Source organism: Trachurus japonicus, chromosome 3 (genome assembly GCF_045865225.1).
Source record: "Trachurus japonicus isolate A0001 chromosome 3, Traja_1.0".
In the NCBI taxonomy this organism is placed as follows: domain Eukaryota; kingdom Metazoa; phylum Chordata; class Actinopteri; order Carangiformes; family Carangidae; genus Trachurus; species Trachurus japonicus.
This window is the reverse complement of record NC_140909.1, coordinates 27874623-27899766: the sequence shown is the minus strand read 5'-3', so window position 1 is coordinate 27899766 and position 25144 is coordinate 27874623. Positions and strand designations below refer to the sequence as shown.

Here is a 25144-nt window from a genome sequence, read left to right as displayed (position 1 = left end):
CTTTGGTGATGGTGAGAGGGGCTGATTTGATGTTTTCAGATTTGACTTGCTGGACTCTGTGGTTTAAGTAGCTGGCGAACCAATTGCAGGAGTGTGGCGATAGACCGATGCTGGAGAGCCTCTGTAGGAGGATGGGGTGGATGACGGAGTCAAAGGCTTTAGAGAGATCAATGAAGGCAGCGATGCCGGTCTGCTTGGAATCGAGAGAGGAAACAATATCATCCAGGACCTTCAGCGTGGCTGTGGTGCACCCATGGCCTGGCCGGAACCCAGACTGTAAGTTGGACAGAATGTTGTTGGAGGTTAAGAAGTGGCTGAGCTGTTTATGAACCAGTTTCTCTAAGACCTTAGCCAGGTGTGGCAGAGCAGGTTGCTTATTTATATTTTTCTTTTTTTTTGTATTTGGGGTGTAGTACCCCCGTTTTGTATTTGGGGTGTAGTACCCCCTCCTCCTGCTTCCTGCTCACCGTGCGTCGCCGTCCTCCTTTACGTTGATTACGGGGCGGCGCCGGGGGGACAATTGGAACATTTGATGCAGGTGTGCGGACTGCGGACTCCTTCGCTCTCAGTAGTAGACTTGGCGTCGGTGGTGTGGCTGTGGTGGCGTTCGTGCAGCAAGGCAACAGGCCAGTGCATTTTCATACCCTCAGGTAAGTTTTGCAACAGCATTGGTTCTTGGCGTGCAATTGTATGGTAGCTGACAGGCTCTGTTTGCAGCGGTCGGCCTGTCTTCTGGCTGGAGATTGAGTGAGGGGAGAGTTGTCCTGGCAGTGTGTGTGTGCGCGCAGCCCCGTGAGCCACACAGCGTTCTGTGAGCAGCACGGCGTTCGCTTCCTTGGTTAAATTGAGGTATGTTTGTTGGTTGCATTGCACGGCGCATTTGTGTAGTAGCATGGCTGGATAAATTATTGACTTTGCAGTGGTTTTGCCGACCGAAGTCGGAGGTGAGCCAAGCGTGGCCTTGACGTTGGCTTTGTACACAGCATTCAGTTCCTACGGTAGGCCGTCTCATTTGTTTTTTTTTGTGCTTGTGGTACATGTGCCTTTTTCTAGCTGCTATTAACCATGACCTTGCACCTCTGATTGTTAACAGTTAAAGCTGCCTGTTGCTGTGTGTGTCCTCCTGTGTCGGAGCCCTGAAGCCTCCACGCCCCGCCAACTATCAGCTGACACGGGCCCCTACGCCTCGTATGGGCGTCCTACTGCTGTTCTGTCTGGGTTATTTTGATTATTCATTATTTTCCAAAGTTCTTTTGTTATTTAGTATTTTATTGTATTTTCTTTTTGTTTTTCTGTGTGTGTGTGTGCAGGCCTTTTGCCTGCAGTGAACCCCGTTTCTGGATCTGTAAAGTTTGTTTCTTTTGTTTAATTTCTGAATTAATCAAATCAGGGGTTGTGTGAGTGTGTTGGTGTGAGTGGAGCCTAAAGAGCTTGTGTGTGTGTGTGTATATTGTATTGTGCAGGTTCCCCATCTTTTATTGCCTGGCCTAATAGTTGTCTCTCTCTTTTGGACAGGTGCTGGCGGAGCCACTGGTGCAAGAGACTGGCTGATCCCGGTGGTGGCGGTTTCCCTCGCTTTCCTGTACAGTAGTGCACTTTGTGGTGAACAATTTGTGTGGTTTTCACGTGTGGTGTAGCATAAGGACCCTTCCCCTCTCCCTCAGCAGTCATCTTCGCCCGGTGAGCCCCCAGCCCTGTACCCTAGCACTTTATTGACAACCTAAGCAACGCTTTTATATGGCCCTATTATATATTGTACAATATTGTTTTGTCCATTGATTTTATTGTGAACCTGTACTCTGCAAAAAGAAAAACAATAGTTAATAATAATAATGTATTTTTTTGGAATCACGTCTGAGCCAGTGTCTGTTAAACCTGCGTGTCCTTTGTTGTTATAGAATTGTAGCTATAGGTTTAGAATTCCTGGGGGTGGAATTCCCCTAGGTGGCGTTGTTGGCTCTCTCAAAGTTTTTCCCTCGTAGCATTGCCACACAGGCACGGTAGGATGGAAATAGGCCTATAACAGTTGGGATCAGAGCTGGAACCCCCTTTAAAGAGGGGGAAGACAAGTGCGGATTTCCAGTCTATAGGTAAGATGGACAGTTCCAGAGACATGTTGAAAAGCCGTGTGATGGGGACAGCAATGACAGGAGCAGCAGCTTTTAAAAACATGGGGTCGAGCCCGTCAAAATGGTAAAATGGTAAATGGTCTGTATTTTATATAGCGCTTTTCCATCGGAAACGATACCCAAAGCGCTTTACAGTATATCATACATCACATTCACCCATTCACACACACATTCACACACTGATGGCGGAAGCTGCCATGCAAGGTGGGTAAGGTGTCTTGCCCAAGGACACTACGGCAGCAACCGGGACAGAGCGGCCAACCCTCTGATCATTGGACGACCCGCTCTACCACCTGAGCCACTGCCGTCCCGTCAAAGCCAGCTGACTTGTTGGAGTCCAGTTTGGTGAGATTCTCTAAGACTTCTGAGGTTGGGTCTGAAGGAGAAAGTGCCAGAGCTGGAGGTTGTAGGTGAAAGTGAAAGTGAAGGAGCAGCAGTGAAGGGCTTAGCAGAGAAAACATGAGCTGAGTTAACAAAGTGCTGATTGAAAAGCGAGGCAGTACAGTTTTTAAAGAGAATATAAATCTGCTTTAACAAATCCCTGCAGCCTCTGTGTTTTGACAAAATGTTGTTTTTGTGACACAGACCACACATGTAGTTTAAAATTCAACTGGAGAAACATTTAAATTTTAGATCTCTTACCCTTGCTCCATGTGTATTTAGCCCAGAGTCTCTTGCTCAGAGCCTCTAACCAATGGCGAGTGTTGCCGCCCCATGTGTTGAGGCTACAGTCCTCACTGCAGACAGCCCCGGTTCACATCCTGCATCGGGTGGCCCTTTGCTGCATGTTGTTTCTCCTCTCTGCCTCCCCATTTCATGCCTCTTTCTCGACTGTCCTTTCCATTAAAAGCGAAAAAGCCCAATAAATATACTTTAAAAAAAATAGAAAAATAAAAAACTCCTAACATAAAAATGTTACAATAGAGTCCTAGAGATATGGTGACAGTGTCTGAGCCACAGCTGTCTAAAATGAAGTTGACCTTTGATCTTTTGGATAAATATCATCCTTACTTCCTTACTGTGTTGTGTGGTGACACTGACCTTGACATTTGACCACCAAATTCCCATCAGTTCATATCTGAGTATTTGTGCCTGATGTGAACCTGGTCTCTGGTTGGTCACTGCTGCTCTCAACTCTCAACATACCAAACACAGACTTAGCTTTTTTTATTATTATTATTATTATTATATTTGTATTTTAATTTGACACTCGAAACTTTAAAGACACTTCAACCTTGACGAACACAGTCAAATGTAAAATTTTCCCAGTTTCCATTTTGGTGGACAGAGCCTGCAGATCAGCTGAGAGACCGTCTCTCGTAAGAAGATTAAAGATTCAAAATAATGAAAATCAACACAGAGGAGTAGTTAGTATTAGTATCATTGGTAAAAGATTAAATGACTTTAACTGAATTTGAACAAAACTCATCAATCTGTGACTCTCAACAGTATTCAGCTTCCTGTTTGCATATATGGCTGTGAGAGAGGCTCCCGCGCTGTGGCCCCACCCCTGGCTGTGGTTGACTGAGGTCTGAGCCCACAGGGTTTCAGCATCAGAGGCGTCAGCATCGTCTCTCTGACCTGCTTTAACTCTGACATGGCGGAAACTGGATCTGATAAGTCACCGGGTTTTAATCAGTTTACCATCAGAGCCATCAGCACTTTCTCATCCAGCAGGAAATGAGTCTCTGCAGCCTCAGCAGCGCCGACTGGAGGCCGTTGACAGAAAACCCACCAGTTTTGCTTATGCTGAAGGTGGCGCCATCAGAAACATCATGTTGAACTGGCTGTAGATTAAAAGTGTTAAGAGCTTTTTATATACAGTCGGTGAAGTGCCACAATGTGCACAATGTTACCAACAAAGAATAATTTTCTCTCCCAGGTCACAACAGTTATATCTCTGTCACATCGTAATTCAAACTCGAATTCATGAAGTTGGGACCTGTCTTTTTTCTGTTTGTGAAAGACAAAACATCAAATTCTCCTTTTTTCCCAAAGAGAAATGAGGTGAACTGGGATCAGAGCGACCCTAACCTTAAATCTAATGAATTTACCAAGTGTCTCCACATGTAACACCTGAGATCCCCTTACCTCAGTGTCCTTCAGTGGGCGCCTTTACTGAACCAGAACAAAACAGCACTGTTCCATTCGCCTTTAACATGAAATTGCTGCTCACACACCTGTGCTTTAATCATGTAAGTTTGAGATGTGATTCATTCTTTGTTGTTACTTCAGCTCTTCATCAATATATTAATTTCATATTTTTTCTATGTGGAAAATAATCTGAATCAGAAATATTTTATTCATAATCTTTTAATTCTCTTGTTAATTCAATTGCATGTGTGACACAAAATGAACATTACATGCAAATACCATAGCCCTCCGACCCCACCCCCCTTCCACAACTGTATTGTCCCCCTGCCCTTCATTCTGGGTCAGTCTATTGCCACTGATGCTCTGTGGCACCAGGTTCACCATTTTCCAGATTACTAATAAACTCACCCCACTACAGCAAACTCTGCAATATGCAAATGCACAATCCACAAATGCAATTAAGTTTGGATTGACTTGATATAACTGTCTATGTTCTATTGTATGGAGAGCACTCCTGCTGTGTTGATTGAATTTTTTATGTTTTGTGTTAATGCTGCAGATCGTGAGTTTGAATAAAATGATTATCTTTAGTTTACTGTAATTCTTGTGGCTCTGGGTCAGATGAACCTGCTGGAGTCTCTGTTGTTGCTGGGCCGTTAGTGGCCTGTTATCAACATGAGCACGGGTTTGTCACCACAACTATCAGCAGACTGTGGACAGAGGCAGTCGCTAACCACAGACTGAGCAGCAGATCTGCTCTCGACTCACTTTGACATCATTTGTCTTGAAGGTTCTTGTTTCAGTGCTTCAAATTGAACAAAGGTGCAGCTGAATTCATTATTAGAAACAATGTTCTCTCTTTATTCAACAGCTTTAGAGTCATTAGAGTTGATGATGTAGTTCTGATACTGATTGTTTTGTCTTTTTTGTCAGCTCGATGAAGTTGTCCTTGTTAAATACAATCAAACATGTTAATTAGGGTCTGGGGTGCTAAGCAGCCAGGACTATTGTATTCCTATGAATTCTTCTTCTTCTTCTTCTTCTTCTTCTTCTTCTTCGAAGTAATATTTGCCATGGCTGAAAAATCACCAAACTTTGCATAAAGGTCCAGTCCCATGCTACAGAGCATCGTCAGACTGTCCTCCACAAAACTTGTTTCTCTGATTTTTGATTTATCAAAAATTGAGCCTACAGTGCATGAAAGCGCATGACTGTAAACAGTACTGTAAACATATACAATCCAATTCCTACTAAATACATTTTCAATCTTCCTGAAAAAAATTTAGAATATTTTGGAGTCATGCTTGATGAAGTTTGCCAAATATCAGAATTTTATCTCAAAAACTGAATTTTCTAGAACATTTTGAATTCTGCTCTCATAGGAACAACTGGAGTCAATGTAAGAGTGGCATTTTTAAACATCACAATGTCTTCCTATTCTCCTGTTTGTTGCTCAGAATTTGCCTAAATGTGCCAGAAAATAGCCCGGACCCGACCCATCGCTGCGCAGCAGCTATAATTTGAAAAATAGTTTTTCTTTGAATTAGTTGTGTTTGCTTTATTTTATTGCAGCCACACATACACATCACATCCTAAATTCCAGTAAATGAGCACATCAGCAACTGGTCAAGTGTAAACCTGATGTCTCGCGAAACATCACTTTCCGTTTGTGGCCCTGCATCATGAGGACAAGGGGACAACAAAGAGACAAACACAGGAAGTGCCTTAGATCAAAGATAAGCATCAGTCGAACAAGGTAAAGATGAGCTGGCAGCGTGGGCGAAGAGAAACAGACAACTACCTGATAGTGATGATGCTGCAACTTGAGTCACAACACAACTATAAACCAGGTCAGACGCCGCAGCTTCACATCCTGCAGCACATTACATATACAACAAAGACAACTCAGCAGATCTGCAAGCTCCGACACTGATGGAGAAAGAGGAGACAACCTGGGCAATTTCAGGGGACTGGGCGGGAGGGAGGTGGGGGGTGGGGGGGGCAAGGTCCTGTAATGTTGGACTGTTGAGACGTTTTTCATATTGCATCACACATTACATCAAAGTAGCCATGATGCAGAGAGTGACGTAACATGACGACACGATGATTTGACTCAGACACTTTTCATCTTTGTTCAGGTCGATGACCTTCGTCATGAGTCACCGAGTCTCCACATGATATTTTATCATTCATATCAATATTCATTCAGGCAGACTGGCACAGATAGATAGATTCCACATGCAACAGCAAGTTCAAAGAGAAACTGAACAAAACATTAAAAAGTTGATTGAGCTGCATTAACACATCAGTGTCTAATGGCCAGGGGGCAACGGAGGAAGAAATGAAGGAATGTAGACTAACAAAAAAAGGAAAACAAACACTCTCTGTGAATGCTGTTAATTGATTGTGATATTTAGTCGTGATTAAAGGGATAGTTCACCCAAAATTCAAATTTCACTGATTATCTACTCACCCTCATGTGGACTAAGGGCTGGGAGAAGTTTCAGAGTCCTCCGTGCCTTCTCGGAGTTACAGCGGGGCTCCGTGCAGCACTGCATGTCCATATGACGGTTGCGAATGGGCCTCACTTTTCTTCGTCCAAAAAGACACACCAAAAAAACTTCCAAATACCTCCATAGTGCTCGTCTGTAATGTCCCTCTTGTATTGAAGCCCCAACATGAGAAATTGTTCCGAAAAAAATTAAATAAGTCTATGTTTTAAGCTTGTTTGTAGCGGAAGCTAAAATTTGAATTTTGGGTGAACTATCCCTTTAATTTTGAATTTTTTCCAAAGTGTATCATAAAAGGATATTTTGCAAGTGTTTAATAATGCTGCAAATATGCTGTTATCACCTACCCAAATAATGGACACATTTTTATGCAAATATAACTTTATTCTTCTTGACCCAAAAACAACAAAAGCCATGTGTTAATAAAAAATAAAAAGAAATAGTAGCATTAAACATACATTGTGTTACTGCATTGTTATGGCACTAACACTGACGTTTTAACTCTGGCCAGCTAGATTTTGAAGCAGTGTAAATTCAGGTTCAGTATACAAGACCTTCATCACCATAGTCACTAACACCAGTGAAAGTTTTCAATGAAAGAAACATCAGTGCAATTCATGGTTTGGCACTTTGCAGATACTGATCCTTTGTGCATCAGAGGTGATAAGATCAGGATCACACACTGAGGGTTGAGCCCAGGACTCAGTCCAGCTGAAGCACAGGGTTAATGAAATATCACTGAGTGTCAGCGCTATAAGTTTTATCTTTGTTTGACCTGCAATGATGAGGCCATGATCTCCTCTACACACCACGTCAGAAGAAAATACACACGTACACACTACAACATGTCCCCTGAAGCTGCAGAGGAGAGGGTGACCTGGAAAATCTGCAAAATTTCAGTGCAGAGTAATTTAACTTCGGTATTGAAAGTGGGTCATACCATTAGACCAAGGCATGCAATATTGTGTGTGTGGTTAAGAAACACAAAAAGATGTTGACATCATCAGAGGAAGTCCCACAACAGTTCTGACTTTGATGTGCATCAGGATAAAAATCACAGCTTTGCCCGATGTCCACCAGAACACCAGAGAACAAGAGCAAGACAACGACCACCTGTGACTTGTCTTCACTAACTACAACAGTTTGAACTTGTCTATCCAAACCTTCAAGAGACGCAACCAAGGCCGATATATCAGACCTGAACCTCCAGGAGAACCTGAGGAGCCTACGAAGTGAAGCGAAGAACAGCAAACGCTGAAAGAGCTGCAAAGAGACAGGACCTGAAGAAGCCTGAGGACAAAGACGACCATCAGCATGTTTTCAACACCCACCTCCTGCAAAGTGATGGTAAGAGCAGTTCATTTCTAACTGTTGTTGCTATTTAGGTCAGCGCAGTGCGGTGCAAAAACAACAATACACACACAATTATTTATTGGTGCCTTTCAAGGCATTGAAGGACACCTTATAACATGGTAAAAGCTAAAAGCATGTCTAGGCATAAAATATAAGATAGAGTAAATACAATAGGATGAAAATGAATATGATTAAACACTAGTGTCGCTACAGTTAGCCAGAGAAGACATGAAGATTTAAAGACAAAAATGGTGAGAGCTTATGAGTTTGAAGACCAAACAGGCTGATAAATATATGAAGAACAGTGAATTGTTTAGTTGTCACTTCTGAACAGTTCTCCCTCAATTGCCTTCTCTTTTATTATGTATATGAAGAAAACCTTCAATAAATAAACGATGAATAAAAAAGATATACAGAGAACAAACTGAATCTAATTAAGTTATACAAATATAAGTGAGCTCAACTAAACCCCATAATCTGTGTTTTGTCCCATTTTATGTTACATTGTGTTTGCTTGGTAGATGTCTATGTCTAAAGTAACTTCACAAGGACAATTCCAGGCGAATTCAACTCGGGGGTGTATTTTCCTATCATTTTAGGTCTAAAAGAAGGAATCTGAAGATTTTCAGTTTAATTGCTTCTGTTTTGCGGTAGTTGCGTCTGTCCCCGCATCGCCACGGCAGCAATGAATGGGAGTGGATGTAAGTTCCGCTGCTTAGGCTGTTTACAGCCCTCAAAGCCGCAATTTTTTTCCACAGACAGCATCAGATGGCGACTCAAACGTGCACCGAGAAGTTTATTTACTTCAAGCAAGCCGACATGTTTGTAAAACTAGATCTAATTCAAAGTCTCCCGGAGTCTCGCGCGAGACCCAGTTGCCGTGCTTGGTGTGTTCACATGCAGTGGGAAAAGCTACCGTTTGTGTCATAACCACAGGAATATCAACTCTTTACTTGCTTCAAGTAATAAAAACTTCTCGGCGCATGTTTGAGTAGCCACCTGACGCTGTCTGTGGAAAAAAATGTACACTTGAAGCAAGTCAAGAGTTGATATTCCTGTGTTTATGACACAAGCGGTAGCTCCGACTGCGCCTGAATACACCAGCACTGCAACTTCGGGCTCGCGCGAGACTCCGGGAGACTTTGACATTTCCATTTCCATATTTCGCACATTCTGTGACAAACTGTAAACTGTTTTCTTGTCTGTAACAACATCTATTGCACGTCTGTCCGTCCTGGGTGAGGGATCCCTCCTCTGTTGCTCACCCTGAGGTTTCTCCGATTTTTCCCTGTTAAAAGGGTTTCCATGGAGTTTTTCCTCAGTCGATGTGAGGGTCTAAGGACAGAAGATGTTGTTACGATGCCATGTAAAGCCCTTTGAGACAAACTGTTTGTAAAAACGGGCTATACAAATAAAATTGCCTTGCCTTGCCTTGCCTTGCCTTTGAATTAGATCTAGTTTTACAAACATGTCGGCTTGCTTGAAGTAAATAAACTTCTCGGTGCATGTTTGAGTAGCCATCTGACACTGTCTGTGGAAAAAAATTGCGGCTTTGAGGGCTGTAAACAGCCTAAGCAGCAGAACTTACATCCACTCCCATTCATTGCTGCCGTGGCGATGCGGGGACAGACGCAACTACCGCAAAATAGGAGCGATTAAACTGAAAGGTAACACTTTACAATAAGGGTCCCTTAATTAACGTTAGTTAGTACATTATTAAGCATTACTATATAAACTAATGTGTTAATTAATGCTGAGTAATGTATACATAATGATAACTAATTACATTATTCAACTTTTAAATGTATTAACTAACTTTGAGTGGTAAACATTAATGAACTGCTTACTAATAGGCTACATTAATTAATGTGTTTCCTAAACCTAAGTAATACATAATAATGATTGATAATATATCTGTAAACAGTTAATTAATGCTTAACAACGTACTAACTAACGTTAATTAAGGGACCCTTATTGTAAAGTGTTACCGACTTGTCCTTTAACTACAAGGAGTTAACTGCACCTGCTCTTTATTTATTCATAATTTACATTTATGCTTTTTCAGAGTATTGCATATATTGATTTCATTTGGACCACTCAGGGACTTCATTTTTCGTTGCACATTTAAAATCTAAGATGTTTACTTTACTTTGACTGTATCTGTTGCAGAAAAAACATTTTGTCATTTATCATTTATTTACATTTTTATGTTAGTTTTTAGTAAATTACAATTTATTTCCTTTATTTGGCATCTTTATCTTTTAAGATGATAAAAACGGTCTCCTCCTCTTCCTCAGGCTGTCTGTATTGTGGCAGTGATGATGATGATGATGATGACCATGACGGAGGCTGCAGCCATGCTGAAACCAGGCAGCCATTCGAAACATGGACCGAAGACACACAAGGAATCTGATGTAGAGGTAGAAACAGTCCCTCTGCACCTGGACCCCAGCCCCATGGTTCCTCCCAGAAGCATCAGACCTTTGGAGAATGATTCCATCTCCCCATGGACGTACAAGTATGAACATGTGCACCAATCTCTCGTCAGGGGTTTAAAGCTCAAATCATTCGAGCAGAGCTAATAAGATATTTACGTGTTTTTTCTCTCTCCCTGCCCACAGCACCTCCCACGATGACTCTCTGTTCCCCCCTGTGCTGTCAGAGGCTCGCTGTCTGCTGCAGGGCTGCTTGGACTCAAATGGCGAGGAAGACCAGAACCTGAAGTCCAGCCCCATCATGCGTCAGGTGCTGGTGCTGAGGCGGGTCCGGCCCGCAGAGGCAGGCCAGAGCTACTACTACAGGCTGGAGAACCGCCTCATTGCAGTGGGCTGCACCTGTGTGCGACCCATAGTTAATCCTCAACTGTAAAGACTACCAGGAACCAGACCTGGGTTAGTCTCACACAGACAAAGGCTTCAGTACAGAAGACCAGTCATGCCATGAAAATACAAAATCCTGAAAATATTGAAAGAAAAAAAAAAAAAAGAATGCAAAAACTAAAAAACTAAACTAAACAAATACATTGTAACTTTCTGGTGTCATACCATTAATTTATACAAAAGTAAGACATTCTCATAGTTTTTGTGAATTGATAGCAAACTATCTTTTTTTATGTAAATTATTTTGATATTTTTATGAATTAAAATTAGACATTATGATGTATTGATATTTATGTAGGACAACACAAGCAATCTATGACAGTCTTCAAGTGATTTTCAAATGTACTAAATATTAAGGAGAAAGAAATAGGATTGACCAATAGAATCACATCCACATTTTGTAACAATACTATAATATTATGCCGTTTTTCTATTGTTCTAAGATAACATTGGAATTAGGTAAGAGGTAGATCAGTGAGTCATCTGCATAGAAAAGAGACTGATATCAGGCTTTAAAATACTAAACTGAATAGTCATAATTCATAGTCATTATAAGTCAGTATGTAATTATTTGATAATAATCATGACCTTAGAGTCTAGAGTTACATAATTAAAATGTCAAACCAAAGTAATGAACCTGTATGTCATAGATTAATTAACTACATGTATCTCCTTATTTAAAAATAGTCAGCTATTAACTCATAAATAACTAACTATATTTACCTATTCCACCTACATGCTGCTGTTTCTTATGCTGTCTAACTTAATTTAAATTGCATCTTATTTAAGTTTTATTATATCCATCTTCAGTTGGTATTTATTGGTGATGTTGTATTGATGTTAATGTATTTATAGTCTGAATGTGGTGTTGACTGAATAAACACAAATGAGCAAATAAGTAAAGTGTCATTGTTTTATTCTTGAGTTTAAAATATAATGTGATTTCTGTACATCATCATCATTATCATCATCCATGTCACATCCTTACTCCTTTACAGTGACATTGTCAAGGAAACTCTCACACACACAGAAACACACCACTGCAGCTGTAAACACTGTACACAATCGATTATCAGTTCATCAATAAAAGTATCTCATTCATATCAGAAGGGAGATGTGGGGAAGAGGTTATAATGATTATTGGACAGATTAGTAGCACATGATGTCGCTAACGTTCGCCATTAGCCACATGAGTCTGCCGTCTGCTGTTGATGATGTCTCTTGCTGATGTGCCCTTGCACCCAGTTCATACAGAAACTAATGTGGCTTTATGTGATAGCATAAATGCTAGCATGCACATTATTGTACATTGTCTTAATAAGAGACAATATGAGAGAAATCCAAATATAGAATCTGAAAAATGAACCGCAGGGGTAAAATGTCAATAATGATGTCGAAGGGATTTTTTTTTTTTTACGGTTGTTCTCTGGATCTCTTTAAGGGTTTTAATTGAAAGCATCTCAGTATCACCTGGACTTTGTCTTCAGTCTCATGGAGGTTTTGTCTCTGGTATCTTGCCAGTATTTTTTATCAGAACTGTTGTCTTTATTGTTTATCATTAAATGTTTTTTGTGTTTTGACTCATACTCATCTGGATCAGGCTCTAATCCGACTCAGATTGACCTGGTTCTGTGGGTTCTCTGGACCTGGTCTGTCTCAGTTTTCTTAGGTGTTCTCGACTGGACTTTCCTCCCTCTCATGTGGCTTGGACGTGGACTCAAACTCGGACTTAAACTTGTCATTGTGAGGTTTTTCACCTCCTGTTAGCATTCATACTCAGACTTGTCTCATCCCTATTGGTGGTTTGACTGAGACTTGTCTCAGTCTCAGCCACTTATCTCGCCTTTCTCAGGTTTTTGTTCTCAACCAAGTCCATGGGTATTTTTTTTTATCCTTATTGACCTTGGTTTAAAAAACTGCTCACTATCATGACTTCAATCATGTGAGAAAGTGTTCCATCTGTTGTACTTTCTCACAGCTGCCATCAGGTGTCACTACACAGCCTGACATCACTGTATGAACCTCCTGCTGTTTTACAGCGAGTGTAATGATTGAAACTGTCCAGCAGGTGGAGCTGTTTAGCTCAGATCATAGTGTAGGCCTATCTTGGTTGCAGACCCTCCTCATCTGGAGCTCTACCAGGGTTAGGTAGATCTGTTTACTGCTCCTCTCAGGTAAAAGTTCCTTTGGGTTGATTGGTTTTCGGTCCCATTTCTGTCAGGTTGGGTTGGGTGTGACTTCTCAGACTTGTGAAGATGCAAAGTCCTTGACGCACAGTCTCACACACACATGAAGACGTTGGCACTGTTGGCATGGCAACAAAGCACAGTAAAATCCCTGTGAACCATCTAATGATGACGTAATCTGCAGCGTCCATCAGTTAAGCTCGTTAAAAAGAGTCCTGGTTGTTGAGGGGAGGTGAAGCGTTCAAACTGGCCCTCAGTCCTCCTCCTCCTCCATCTCTTCTTATTTTTCTTCTTCTTCTCACTCTTTTCAGAGTCTCTTCTTGTCTGTCTCCCAGCCGGAGCAGCACCAGGCTCCCGGTACATCAACACTCAGCTCGTCCATCCTCCAAAAATGGCTTCCAAATAAAGTTCAGCTTGTGTTGTGATCAGGCCATCAAGACACCTGGAGGAGACAAAAGGGATGGATAAACTTAGTTCAACATGATCACACAGACAACTTGTTTGTGAAGACTAACAATTATTTCCAGCAAAAATGCTCTTTCACTAAAAGGCTGTGCTGATTGCAAAATTTAAACTTTATCCAGATCAGTAGTTAAAAGCTAGGCTACTTTTGTCTGTGTATCTCCTGGCTCATTTCCAGCAAAGGGAAAAATGTCATTCTATAATTCACTATGTCATTTTTGAATACGTTTTTCGATAAAATACTGAGTGGTTCCTGCTGGAATCTCAATGCAGATTGAGTGGATAAGATTGTGAGGCACAAGGGAAGAAGGAGCGGGCAGTTTTTGTCAGACCATCACATTTAGTCAACATCACACTTTACCTAATAACTGCTGCGGAAGCAGGCTCAACCATTTGTTTGTATCACACAATAAACTGTTGTTTTTTTAATAACCTACATGAATGTACATCACTGTGATCTAAATGAAATTTCAACTTCTTCAATAAGAATCCACAACCTATGGTGGCACTAAGAGTTCAACATACTGCATCTTGAGAATACACCACTTTGCTACAAATTCAGAAAACAACTTCAACAATTTAACAGAACAGAATTTTAACAGAACTCTTACCTACAGTAAGAGGTTGTTAAGACAGCCACCTGTTAGCTTAGCATTAGTTTTTAGCTGGATCCGTCACTTTCTTGTGTCCCTGGAAACACCTTGTAGTGCATTGCCAAATTGATGAGTTTGTTTTCTGAATTGGTAACATGGTGGTGTCTTTGTGGTGTGGTGTTTTCTTAAGCTATAGTGACTTGGGCCTGTAGGCCCTTTTCATTACTGCACTGTAGCAAGTATTTCAAAAAATAGGCTACTTTCCTCCATAAAAGCCCAGTTGTTCATCACAGTCTTGTTCACTCCCACTCATCCTACATTAGAGTCAGTAACAGTTAAAGAGCCTCACACATGTTGGTGGATTTTTTTTTTTTTTTACTTTTTAGCTGTTTCCCTCTGTTTCCAGTCTTTATGCTAAGCTTGGCTAACCACACCTGACTGAGGAAAGTGACTGTTATTTCCCAAAATGATAAACTGTATTTTAAGAGCAGTTAGATATTAAATGTCATTCTGTTGACCCTATATGTTTGATATCTAGGGTGTCTCCTCCTCCTCCTGCAGCTCCTCCTCGTCCTCACCTCCACACTGTGCTTGTCCTGAAACACAAACAATAAAAACTCATCAGATCAGTGATTCGTGTCTGTGAAGCAGAATCATCACCATCATCATTGATAGAGGGGGTGATATCAGACAGGAAACAACCCTCACCTCGTCCTGTGATGTGTTCAGGTGCATCCGCCTCAGCTCCTTGTCAGCATCGGCACGGTGCTCCTGACACTCTTTGGTCAGAGCTTTCTGAGCCACTTCCCGCTCATGCTCTCTCCTCTCGGCCAGGTGCTTCAGCAGCTCCGCCTCATGACACTAGAGGGACACAGAGTCACAGTTCACAAACTGTTTCTCCTTCACCAAAAACACAGTCACTTTTATTTGTATTATTTGTTAGTTGTTGTTGTTGTTGTTGTTGTTGTTGTTGTTGTTGTTGTTGTTTTTACTTCACTGTGTCACTATGTTTGATTTAAAGTCAATACTATCAAATTCTGAAAGCTCAGAGCTCTAAAATCCTCAGGGATTGTTTTTGAGACCACTATGATTTTGTGTGTGGATCCACAGTATTGGTTCAGACAGAAGCATTTCAAAATCTCATTAACTACAGAGATCTACTACAGAACTACAGAGAACAACCCACTTCTGCAAAAGCTTCATTCCCTCTGCCATTACAGCTCTAAACAGCAGGCGGTAGACGTCATGGTTTTTTGTTTATATTGTATGTATTATTTTTCTGGTGTTGCACATGTGTTGGTGTTTTGTCTGGAACAGAACTGTGAAAATGAATTTCCCCTCTGGGACAATAAATTATGAATCTGAATCTGAATCTGAATCTGAGATTGAACCCCATGGACAAGCTGTTGTTTCATCATCACATCAGAGAGACCCACCCACAACATCCATAATTCACACTCATTAGTCCACGCACCTTCCTCCTCTCCTGAGCAGCATCCAGTTTCTTCTGGATCTCTTCCAGTGATGGTTTTTGGCGAGGTGGTGTGGTGGCCCTGAGCTCAGGGCCGCCGTCAAAGGTGGGTGGCTTCAGAATGACCTCAAAGGCCTGGCCACTCGTCCGCTTGCTAAGCTCGATCACCTCCATGTCCCGGATGTTACACAGGTTCAAGTCAACCACACCTGCTGCAAGAAGAGCAAGAGACATGAAGTGAGCATAGACCAGTGAAGGTCGAGTCAGCAGGTGATGTAATCATTTGGTGACCTGTTGAGGGTTCAGTCTTTTCTTGCCAGATGCATGATGGCATAGACTCTACTCCACACACAAATGTAATATACAGTTACAGTATGGACATGCATTGAATTTCATACATTTACATAAAAACCTGTGTCACTTGTATATCCATAGCAGTTGGATATTTATCGGTTTGGTGCAGAGTAGGAATGTTTGACAAAAAATTCTAAAGTCAAATCAAGATCCCTTATTGGATATTTCTAAGAGCTTTCTGCTATTTTTCAACACTGTGACATTAAAAATGCAGGGTTTCTTTGGTTTTTAAGTGGATAATTAATGAATATTCTTCAAATAAAGTGGAGGTTTCAGAGCTAATGGTTAAGTCAATATCAGATGTTCAAAATGAATTGGAAAAACAAACAAACAACTGATTTCTATGTGAGGAGGCCGCATGAACATTTAAAAGAGAAACATAATAAACCTGTACAGAGATGTGGGCTGTCGCCATGACAACTGAGCAACTGATGAAGATTGTGACTGAGTTTCCAATGCCAAGAATAAACTTTCACATTTGAGGTCAGAATAGAATAGAATATAATAGAATAGAATAGAATAGAATAGAATAGAATAGAATAGAATAGAATAGAATATCCACTGACCTTCCTTCTTGTCGACCGAGGTCTCTCTGGGTTCAGGGAGGATGCAGGAGCAGAAGACAGACACCAGGGGGAGCTGTCGGATCTTCTCTTTGTAAGCTGGAGGATTCAGAGGAGACGGGTGTAAATCCACACAGAATATTAACTAATCAATCCTATAATCGATAAGTAAAAATCAGTTTTACCTGCTAGAGTCATTGTTCTGCTGCTGTTTTAGTTTCTCTTCAAAGACACTGTGGTGAGGTAGGGTCTGTTCCTGAGACACAAACACAGACACAGATACACAGTCACCTCACAGTTCTGCGTATAACTTATTTTGGTGTTTAATAAGACACAAAATTAATCATTGGTCAAGTTCATCTGTTTCATCTGAAGTTTCTTCTTCAGTTGGTTTCGGATAAAATTTTTTAAAAAACATTAATAATCTTTATGCACGTCAATATTTTCCCTTGCCCCTCTAGAGACTAACTGTGATTCAAGCCCAGATTATCTCTCAGCTTGTTTGTTCCTCTTGATGACTCATGTGAGGAGCCGTAGATTCAAGAGCCACGACTTCAGGAGATTAAAATAAATCCTGAGTGTGAAAAAGTGAATCAGCAGCAAACACAAAGACACGACAACGCTGCAGGAGTTTGGGCTTCATGAATCAGCTGCAGCTGTGACTGAACATCCAGCTGCTGGACAAAACGTTCAAACTGAGTGAGACTCAGTAAAATACAACAACATCTGAATGTGTAAAGCAGCAGCAGCTTCTTCTCTGTAAAACACCAGAGCTGCAATTGAACTTTCTACCATCAGCTCATCTGCTATTTCAACTGCTCCAACTGCAGAGTTTGAAATAAACTAAACATGCATTGCTCACATCAGGACTAGTTCAGACTGGATCAACAAAGATCTATGATGAACCCCCTAAAACCCACAACAGAGGCAGAGAGAAAAAGACTAAAGTTTTTCTGCAGAGATAAAAAGAAAAACATGAATCTGACATTAACGTCTCTAACTGATGATCCTTTTGTGTGTGTGTGTGTGTGTGTGTGTGTGTGTGTGTGTGTGTGTGTGTGTGTGTGTGTGTGTGCAGGGACTAAGCGATGATGTCATTGTTGCCAGTAAGCGCATCAGCTTCTGCAGAGCTGAGCTCGCAGAAGCTCCAACACAGAACTTATCATGAAGAAGAAGAGAAAAGAAAAAAGATGCAGCAAAGAGCAAAAAGAAGAAAAAGATGAAGAAGTAAAGAGATGAAGAGAAAGCTGCAGTGCAGTGAGTGAAGAGAATCTGTGGAAACAATGAAACCCGCTCTGTGCTGTGAAAATAGGGTGCAGCAGCAAATCAAACAACATACACATAACAACATAGAACAAGATCAGTAAATATAAAAACAAGTCTAAGTGTGTGTGTTTGTGTGTGTGCGAGGACTCACCCTGCAGTGATGCTCGTCTCTGTTCTCTCTGTTCAGACTCAAGCTCTGCAGCTCAGCAGCATCAGCACCACACAGCAGTCTGCTACATGACATCACCCAGCAGCGCTCTGATTGGCCAGCAGGGATGCCGTGCTGTGATTGGTCCAGCAGGGCAGAGGGAGGAGGAGAGAGGCGGAGGGGATGGGGGTGGGGGTTCACAGCAGCTTTTTTTTTTTTCTTTTTCTCAGGAATCCTCCTGATCCCTGAGTGAAAACTCTTCAACAGAACCACAGTCACTTTACTGCACAATGGTGCTTTTAAGTATCACACACACACACACACACACACACTAATCGATCTTCACCATTTGACTTATGACATCGTCTTTCCAGTGCATGAGCAGAGAGACACAGCAGCATCAACATCTGACCATTAAAAACAAACGTGACTCACTGCAGTAAACCAAATGGAAACATCACATATAATCATATATATTATATATAATAGAGCCATAGAGAAAATAAATTTATGATAAATTCACCATGTTTTCTAATGCAAACACATCAGACTGTGCAAAGATCACACATACACTAATGAGTAATCTGAGATTTAGGACAAGTGGCAGGTGAAAGATGGTCTCCACTGCAGTGACTGGTTGGTTGCAGCAGGTGCACAGACCACATGTCCAAGTGCACAGGTGTGGTGAATGGAATCAGAGGTGTTTGAGTTGTAGTCTCATTAAAAGCATGAACCGGTGATTTCCCTTGTTGTTTGCTATGTGAACCTGTTTGACTGTGTGTGGACTTTGTGTTGCATTTCACTCTGCACATGAACTGCCATGCAAGACTGAATTCATTACTACAGTATTAACAAACATCAGCAGGTCACAGCAGCAGGTCGTCAGTGGCAGCGGTTGCAGAACAACACAGACACACACATTAAAGTTTAAACTTAAAACTTTATTCACATTCACAGGACTTCATGCATGTGGTTCTGTCTAATCTGGTTTGATCTGGTTTTCTGGGTCGATGTTCTGCCGAGGAAATGTCAGCGCTAAATATACTGACTGACAATGAGCTGTGTTACTCATCCTCACTGAACACTCATCCAACACACTCACGCTCACAGATCTGTGTTTGTGTGTGTGTGAGAAACCGCCTCCATCTGTTGCTGTGGTGGCAGCAGCTCGTCTTCATTCAAACATCAAACAGGAGAAAACGCTACTGATGAGAAGTTTTAATCTTGTTTATAAGATCAGAGAGCTATAAAACTTTTATCCTGCCATATATCTTTAAGTGCAAATCTGTGTCATTGTCCTGTATCATGTTGGACGAATCTACACCTGAAACGTCATCAGTTTGGTAACACATACATGAGCTGCAAAAACTGGACATGGACCTGGCTGAGTAGTTCTGAAGACAACTATCTGTCTGACAGGTCAGAGTTCAGATTTTGGGTTTGTGATGATTTTCTGTAATTCTTTCCTCCAACTGAGGCAATTTTATCAGTTTGGTATGACATGGGCAATAATAACTTTAACTTCATTAAACCTGCCCTCCAAATGGCAGGCGCAGGACTACAGCTCCCATCATGCACCAAGAGGAACACAGTGTTCTCTCTCACACACACACTCACACACTGCAGCTGCATTACATCATCTAGTTCAGTGTGAGGAGGATGTGAGGGGGTGGGGGGTGGGAGTGTGTGTTCCTTTCTCTTTGTGAGGACCATGTTGGATGCTGAGCAGCAGCATCCAACATGTGGAGGTGATTGTAGGTCATATATGTAACTGCAATGCTCAAGGGGTGTGTGTATGTGAGTGTGAGCATGTATGTGAGCATGAGTGTGAGCGTGTGTCTGTTTCTGTGTGGAGGTGGCAAGGTGAGTAAGAGGCTGCAGCAGTGAGGAGCAAAACCTCCACATCCCAGCTGATGATGTCACCTCCAGCCAATCAGATGCACGCTCAGAGCCACACTGCCAGTGTGTGTGTGTGCGCATCTAAAGTCAAATCAGGATTCAGCAGAGGCAACAACACATCTGCAGCACGATGTTTTATTAAAGAGCCTTGTGTCTGCAGCACAGAGCTGTTTACAGCAGTGCAACGTAGAGTAGAATAGAATACAATAGAATAGAATAGAATAGAGGTGTGAATTAAAGAGAGGGAGGCGGGGCTTGATGTGGCTCTGGGGGCTGCTCTGTGCTCCCAAGGACTAACAGCAGCACTGATGGGAAGTAATGACATCACCTTTGAGTGCAAACGATGATGTCATTGACAATGAGATCACCGCCCTGAGCCTGAAACAGTGATGTCATCACAGTGCTGATGTTAGACTGAAGTCAGACACTGCAAAGAACATCTAAGATGCGTGCGTGTTGCAACGTGGCGGTTACAGTGTGTGTGTGTGTGTGTGTGTGTGTGAGAGAGAGAGAGGGAGGTGCATCTGTGCTACAATGGTTTCATCTGTTCTCTGATCAGCAGTCATTGAAGGTATTGATTGATCTGCGTCCTCCACCTGTTGTCATTAGTAAGGTGACATTTTGTGTGCCCTGAGTTCAGACTGTCAGGCAATATGAGTCACCTTTGATTTGTTAAGCTGCTTTGTCACTACCCGATTTGCGACAGCCACGTACGGCAACTCCACTTGGACAAACTTAGTTGAATTGACTTAGGATCACTGCCCTATGTGCGTCGCCAGAGACGGTTTATCTTTTTATTTATTTTTTTAAATACTTTATTAGTAATGTAAATTGAGGGTTGGTTGTGGTGGTCTGGATCTTGCTGCTCAGAAAACAGGAACACAGGCGGACTTTTAATGTTTACTGTCCTCTTTTCTCGCCGGCCTCATCACCATGACAACCACAAACAATCACAACTACTACAACACTCACTGAATAAACGAGTCTGCCGCGGCTGTCTTATGACGGACCTACGCGGTTTTTATTTTATTTTATTTTTTAATCATTTTCACAGTACCGTATTTAAATTCACAGAACTTTAAGCATGTACGCAAATCGGGCAGTGCCCAAATGAAGTTTGTCCAAGTGGAGTTGCCGTAGGCAGCTGTCCAAGATGGCGACCAGTTTTGTCACAGATCGGGTAGCGTCGCAAATCGGGTAGTGACATGCTTTGTTGCTTGTTGATGTCACCACAACAAGACAAAATGTAAAAAAAATAAATAAAAAAAAAGCAGGTTAAAACAAAATATTTAGAAAAGAATCAAACTTCATCGTTACAAAAACTTTTTGTTTGACTGTCTCTCAGGGTGGTCAGGTCCAGGCTCATCGACAGCCTGAGGAATCTGAGGATAATAGGTTCATTCTGCCCTGTTTGTTGTCTTCTTTGTTGCAGTGCAGTGATGCAACGGGCCAATCACAGCCTGGCCTCACAACAAACCATTATTTTGGAGCATTTACCCTGAACCAACAACAACCAATCACATGACTGAAAGAGCATGGATAGGTGCTAGGCAGACAGATGTTATGGTGCTCAGTTCCAGCTGCTGGAGGGAGCTGTGCTGCCCAGGCTGAGATAAAACTTTATTGACTACTGGGGGGATTAACAAAATGTTTGCAGTGCATAATGAGACAAACATCTGTTAATCTGTTGTGTGTTTGCTGGACACCACAGATTATCCTTTTTAAAAAAATATATTTTCACACAGATTATACATAAATGCACATGATATAGTGATGAACACAGGAATATATGCGACAGTATATTATGAAACCATTTTACTTTAAGTATATTTTTGATTTTAAATTACAGCTGCACAATTAATTACAATGTGACTGTAATCACAGTGTGGCCAAAGTGAATATCCAAACCACAGGAGCTGAAGTCTTGTCTTGATAAAGGTTAAATGTGAGATACCCAGGAAGTTATAATGTCAAGACCATAGACTGTAAAAAGAATGGACGTAGCACCCGTGACGTCACCCATTGGTTTGGGGGAGTCTGTTTTGTGCCGCTACTACGGGGGTTTGAGCTGCGCCATGTTGGATTCTACTTGCCATATTTGGAGCGGTGCGGCCGTTGGCCGGCCGAGGGCCCGTGTCGCTACCATGGATGTATTATGGTCGCTACCCGATCTGCGACGCTACCCGATCTGTGACAGCCACGTACGGCAACTCCACTTGGACAAACTTAGTTGAATTGACTTAGGACCACTGCCCTATGTGCGTCGCCAGAGACGGTTTATCTTTTTATTTTTTATTTTTAAATACTTTATTAGTAATGTAAATTGAGGGTTGGTTGTGGTGGTCTGGATCTTGATGCTCAGAAAACAGGAACACAGGCGGACTTTTAATGTTTACTGTCCTCTTTTCTCGCCGGCCTCATCACCATGACAACCACAAACAATCACAACTACCACAACACTCACTGAATAAACGAGTCTGCCGCGGCTGTCTTATGACGGACCTCCGCGGTTTTTATTTTATTTTATTTTATTTTTTAATCATTTTCACAGTACCGTATTTTAATTTCACAGAACTTTAAGCATGTACGCAAATCGGGCAGTGCCCAAATGAAGTTTGTCCAAGTGGAGTTGCCGTAGGCAGCTGTCCAAGATGGCGGCCGGTCTGCGCATGCGCAGACCAGTTTTGTCACAGATCCGGTAGCGTCGCAAATCGGGTAGTGACAGCAAAGACGGTTTATAAACCAAGACCTTTCATGACGAGTCAGCTTCCTGTATGCATGTCACGTGGGCTTCTGCACGGCCACGCCCCTTTAGAGAGACCAGAGGCAGCTTGGAGTGTATTGATTCCTATGGGACAATTTAATGTGAACACCGATTATGGTCGGGCCTTTCTCCCCACGGTCACTGAAGCAAATTTTGGACTCATTTTTCACAAGCCACATCTCTTCTGAACAGTTTGACACCAAAATGGTAATTTTCAGACGGGGAGATCCGGAGAAAATCCACTTTGTTCCAGACCTGTCTCTGTCTCTACGACACACTCTCGCGAGATTTGGCACCGATCTCCTAGGCAACGTCAAACAAATGGCCGCGAACTCCCGTGAAAATGATTTAAATTATTTTTGGCATGCTAAATATTACTGTTAGTAGTGTAAATATTTAATGTTATCATAAGAAAATATAAATATCTCACTTTCATCTACCTAAAAATTGTATAAATCCACACATACGTTCGCAGACGAGGTGGGGTGACGGTTGGCCACGCCCATTTAGAGAGACAGGAAGTGTATACCATTTCATATCATTGGAGCAGCCGCTCATGGAGTATCTTTCCATTTATTGAATATCTTTGGTGACAGCCCAGAGCTCTGTGACAGCCCGCCCACTGGCCTCGTAGCAGCGGTCTCCGGACCTGTCACTCAACGGTTCTGCGCCCTAATTGGCCAGAACTTTAAACCTAATAATAGTAAAACGGTAGAGTTTAAAAAAAATTCACCCCCCTCAGAGTGTGTGCGGGGGTAGAAACTATCGGTTGAGACCAAAAAATTAAAATGTACCAGGCTGTAAATATGTTTTTTTAAGCTGTAAAATCGGCTATTTTAACATGGGGCTCGATTGGAGTTGCTCCCTTCTGGAGCCAGCCCCCAGCGACAGCCGAGGGGATTGCAGTTTTTTGAACGCGGAAGTGAGCTTCACTTCTCAGACCAACAACTGCCCCCTTGGTCAAGACATAAAGAGACGTGTTTGTCTAGTACAAGACAATGAAAGGTGTCTTATGTGTGTGTATATTTTTTCCTTCACTTTGATGTCTCAACCTGGAGGGGAATCAGCAGCACTGCCGAGGAGCCTTTGAGCAGGACTTTGAGCTCAGAAAGTATCTCTGCTCAAGTCAAACATCTCTGATCAGATGAATCTGAGCTGGAGGACTCATGTAACTGACTGGCAGTTTAAACCAGTTCAAACCAGTTTACCAGGGAGTGTGTGTGTGTGTGTAAGAGAGTGTACATGTGTCGTTTTCAGTATGAATGAGCAGCCTGACTGTCTGCCAGCAATCGTGTGTGCTTTATTTGTGTCGGCGAGGCGTCGTGACTCTCAGCGTTTCTGTTTCGGGTTCAGTCTGTAGCCCACTGCGGAGGAGGAGAGAGCGAGAGAGAGAGAAAGAGTGTGTGTGGGGTGAGGGGATGTGGGGGGGCAAGATGCAGGCAGAGTAGAGAGCACAGACAGCACAGTGGGCTGAATGTCAGTGGAGGTGAGTCAGTGCTGCTGTAGGTGGAGGCTTCCAGAAGCTCACCTGATGGACAGAGAGACAGACGGGGGCCAGAGACAGGAGGACAGCGGGAGAATAAAGTCATTCCTGTAGTGGAGACGTCTCCTCTCAGACCAGCTGTTCTAACTTTGTGGGAGTTTAAGCCTAAAATTAACAGTTTGACACACGAGACACAAACATGAATCATTCAAACTGTTCCTGGTGTTCAGCCTCAGTTTTACTGCTGAGCTCAGGTGCAGGTGACGATAGGTCCAGCTGCAGCAGCACATCAATAAACTGATTTTTGGTTAAATAAAGGTTAAAAAAAATAAAAAAAAAACAAGAGGAGTGATTGTGTCCATGCAGTGCACACTTCATACATATTACACCACGTGTGCATGCCTGATGCTGTTCTTCTGATGACCGAACACACATGATCCTTCACACATTTGAACAAAATGCAAACGTGTAGATGTTTGATTCAATGCAGATGTTTAAACACTCACTGGTGTGTAAGCTTCATGTTTCCAAGTTTTATTTAATGCGTGAGGATACACAGTAGAACATAAACCAGGTTTGGCAGAAGTGGCCAACTCACTCTGAAGAATTTTGAACGTTTGAAACTCTTTTGTGTGCACGGAGGTGTTGTCATGTCGAAGCACAGATACTGAACTGTTTACAGGGTCATTCATGTCAATCATCTTCAGGCCTTCAATTATCTAATCAAAGTTTTTCTTTCTTCTTTAATGAAACGAGGAGAAAGTGACTCATCTGCTCATCGGTCCGACCACGCTGCCGGATTTCAGCGAGCGCGTAGGCGAAGAACATAGAGCCCAGCGTTGGCTCGGTGTTGGCAGATGGTCGACAGGCGGGGGATGTGAATTCATTCACAGAGCTCAGACATGAATGAAGACAATACAGAGCTGCTTAAACACAGAGCAGCAGCGCAGTGATCAGAAAAACACCAGGGAAGAAGACAGGCGGCTCAGT

General features: G+C 42.2%; 2 protein-coding genes and 1 long non-coding RNA gene across 3 annotated transcripts; 2 read left to right on the top strand and 1 right to left on the bottom strand.

Annotated features, from left to right (window-relative positions):
- The first annotated feature begins 576 nt into the window (after nucleotides 1-576).
- On the top strand, nucleotides 577-959 carry LOC146990094 (uncharacterized). The gene is made up of 3 exons (XR_015035638.1): nucleotides 577-650; nucleotides 718-849; nucleotides 921-959. It is a non-coding gene; the product is annotated as an uncharacterized LOC146990094 (long non-coding RNA).
- Nucleotides 960-7885: 6926 nt separating this feature from the next.
- On the top strand, nucleotides 7886-10954 carry LOC146990093 (interleukin-17F-like). The gene is made up of 3 exons (XM_085773030.1): nucleotides 7886-8080; nucleotides 10384-10604; nucleotides 10708-10954. Exons 1-3 carry the CDS (start codon nucleotides 8048-8050, stop codon nucleotides 10952-10954), a joined length of 501 nt encoding a protein of 166 aa, XP_085629156.1. The 5' UTR covers nucleotides 7886-8047.
- Nucleotides 10955-14740: 3786 nt separating this feature from the next.
- Nucleotides 14741-18077, bottom strand: LOC146990092 (stathmin-4-like). Its single transcript, XM_085773029.1, has 6 exons — nucleotides 18012-18077; nucleotides 16780-16850; nucleotides 16598-16693; nucleotides 15681-15889; nucleotides 14915-15067; nucleotides 14741-14767 (listed from the first exon to the last, which is right to left on the bottom strand). Exons 2-6 carry the CDS (start codon nucleotides 16790-16792, stop codon nucleotides 14741-14743), a joined length of 498 nt encoding a protein of 165 aa, XP_085629155.1. The 5' UTR covers nucleotides 16793-16850; nucleotides 18012-18077.
- Nucleotides 18078-25144: the final 7067 nt, after the last annotated feature.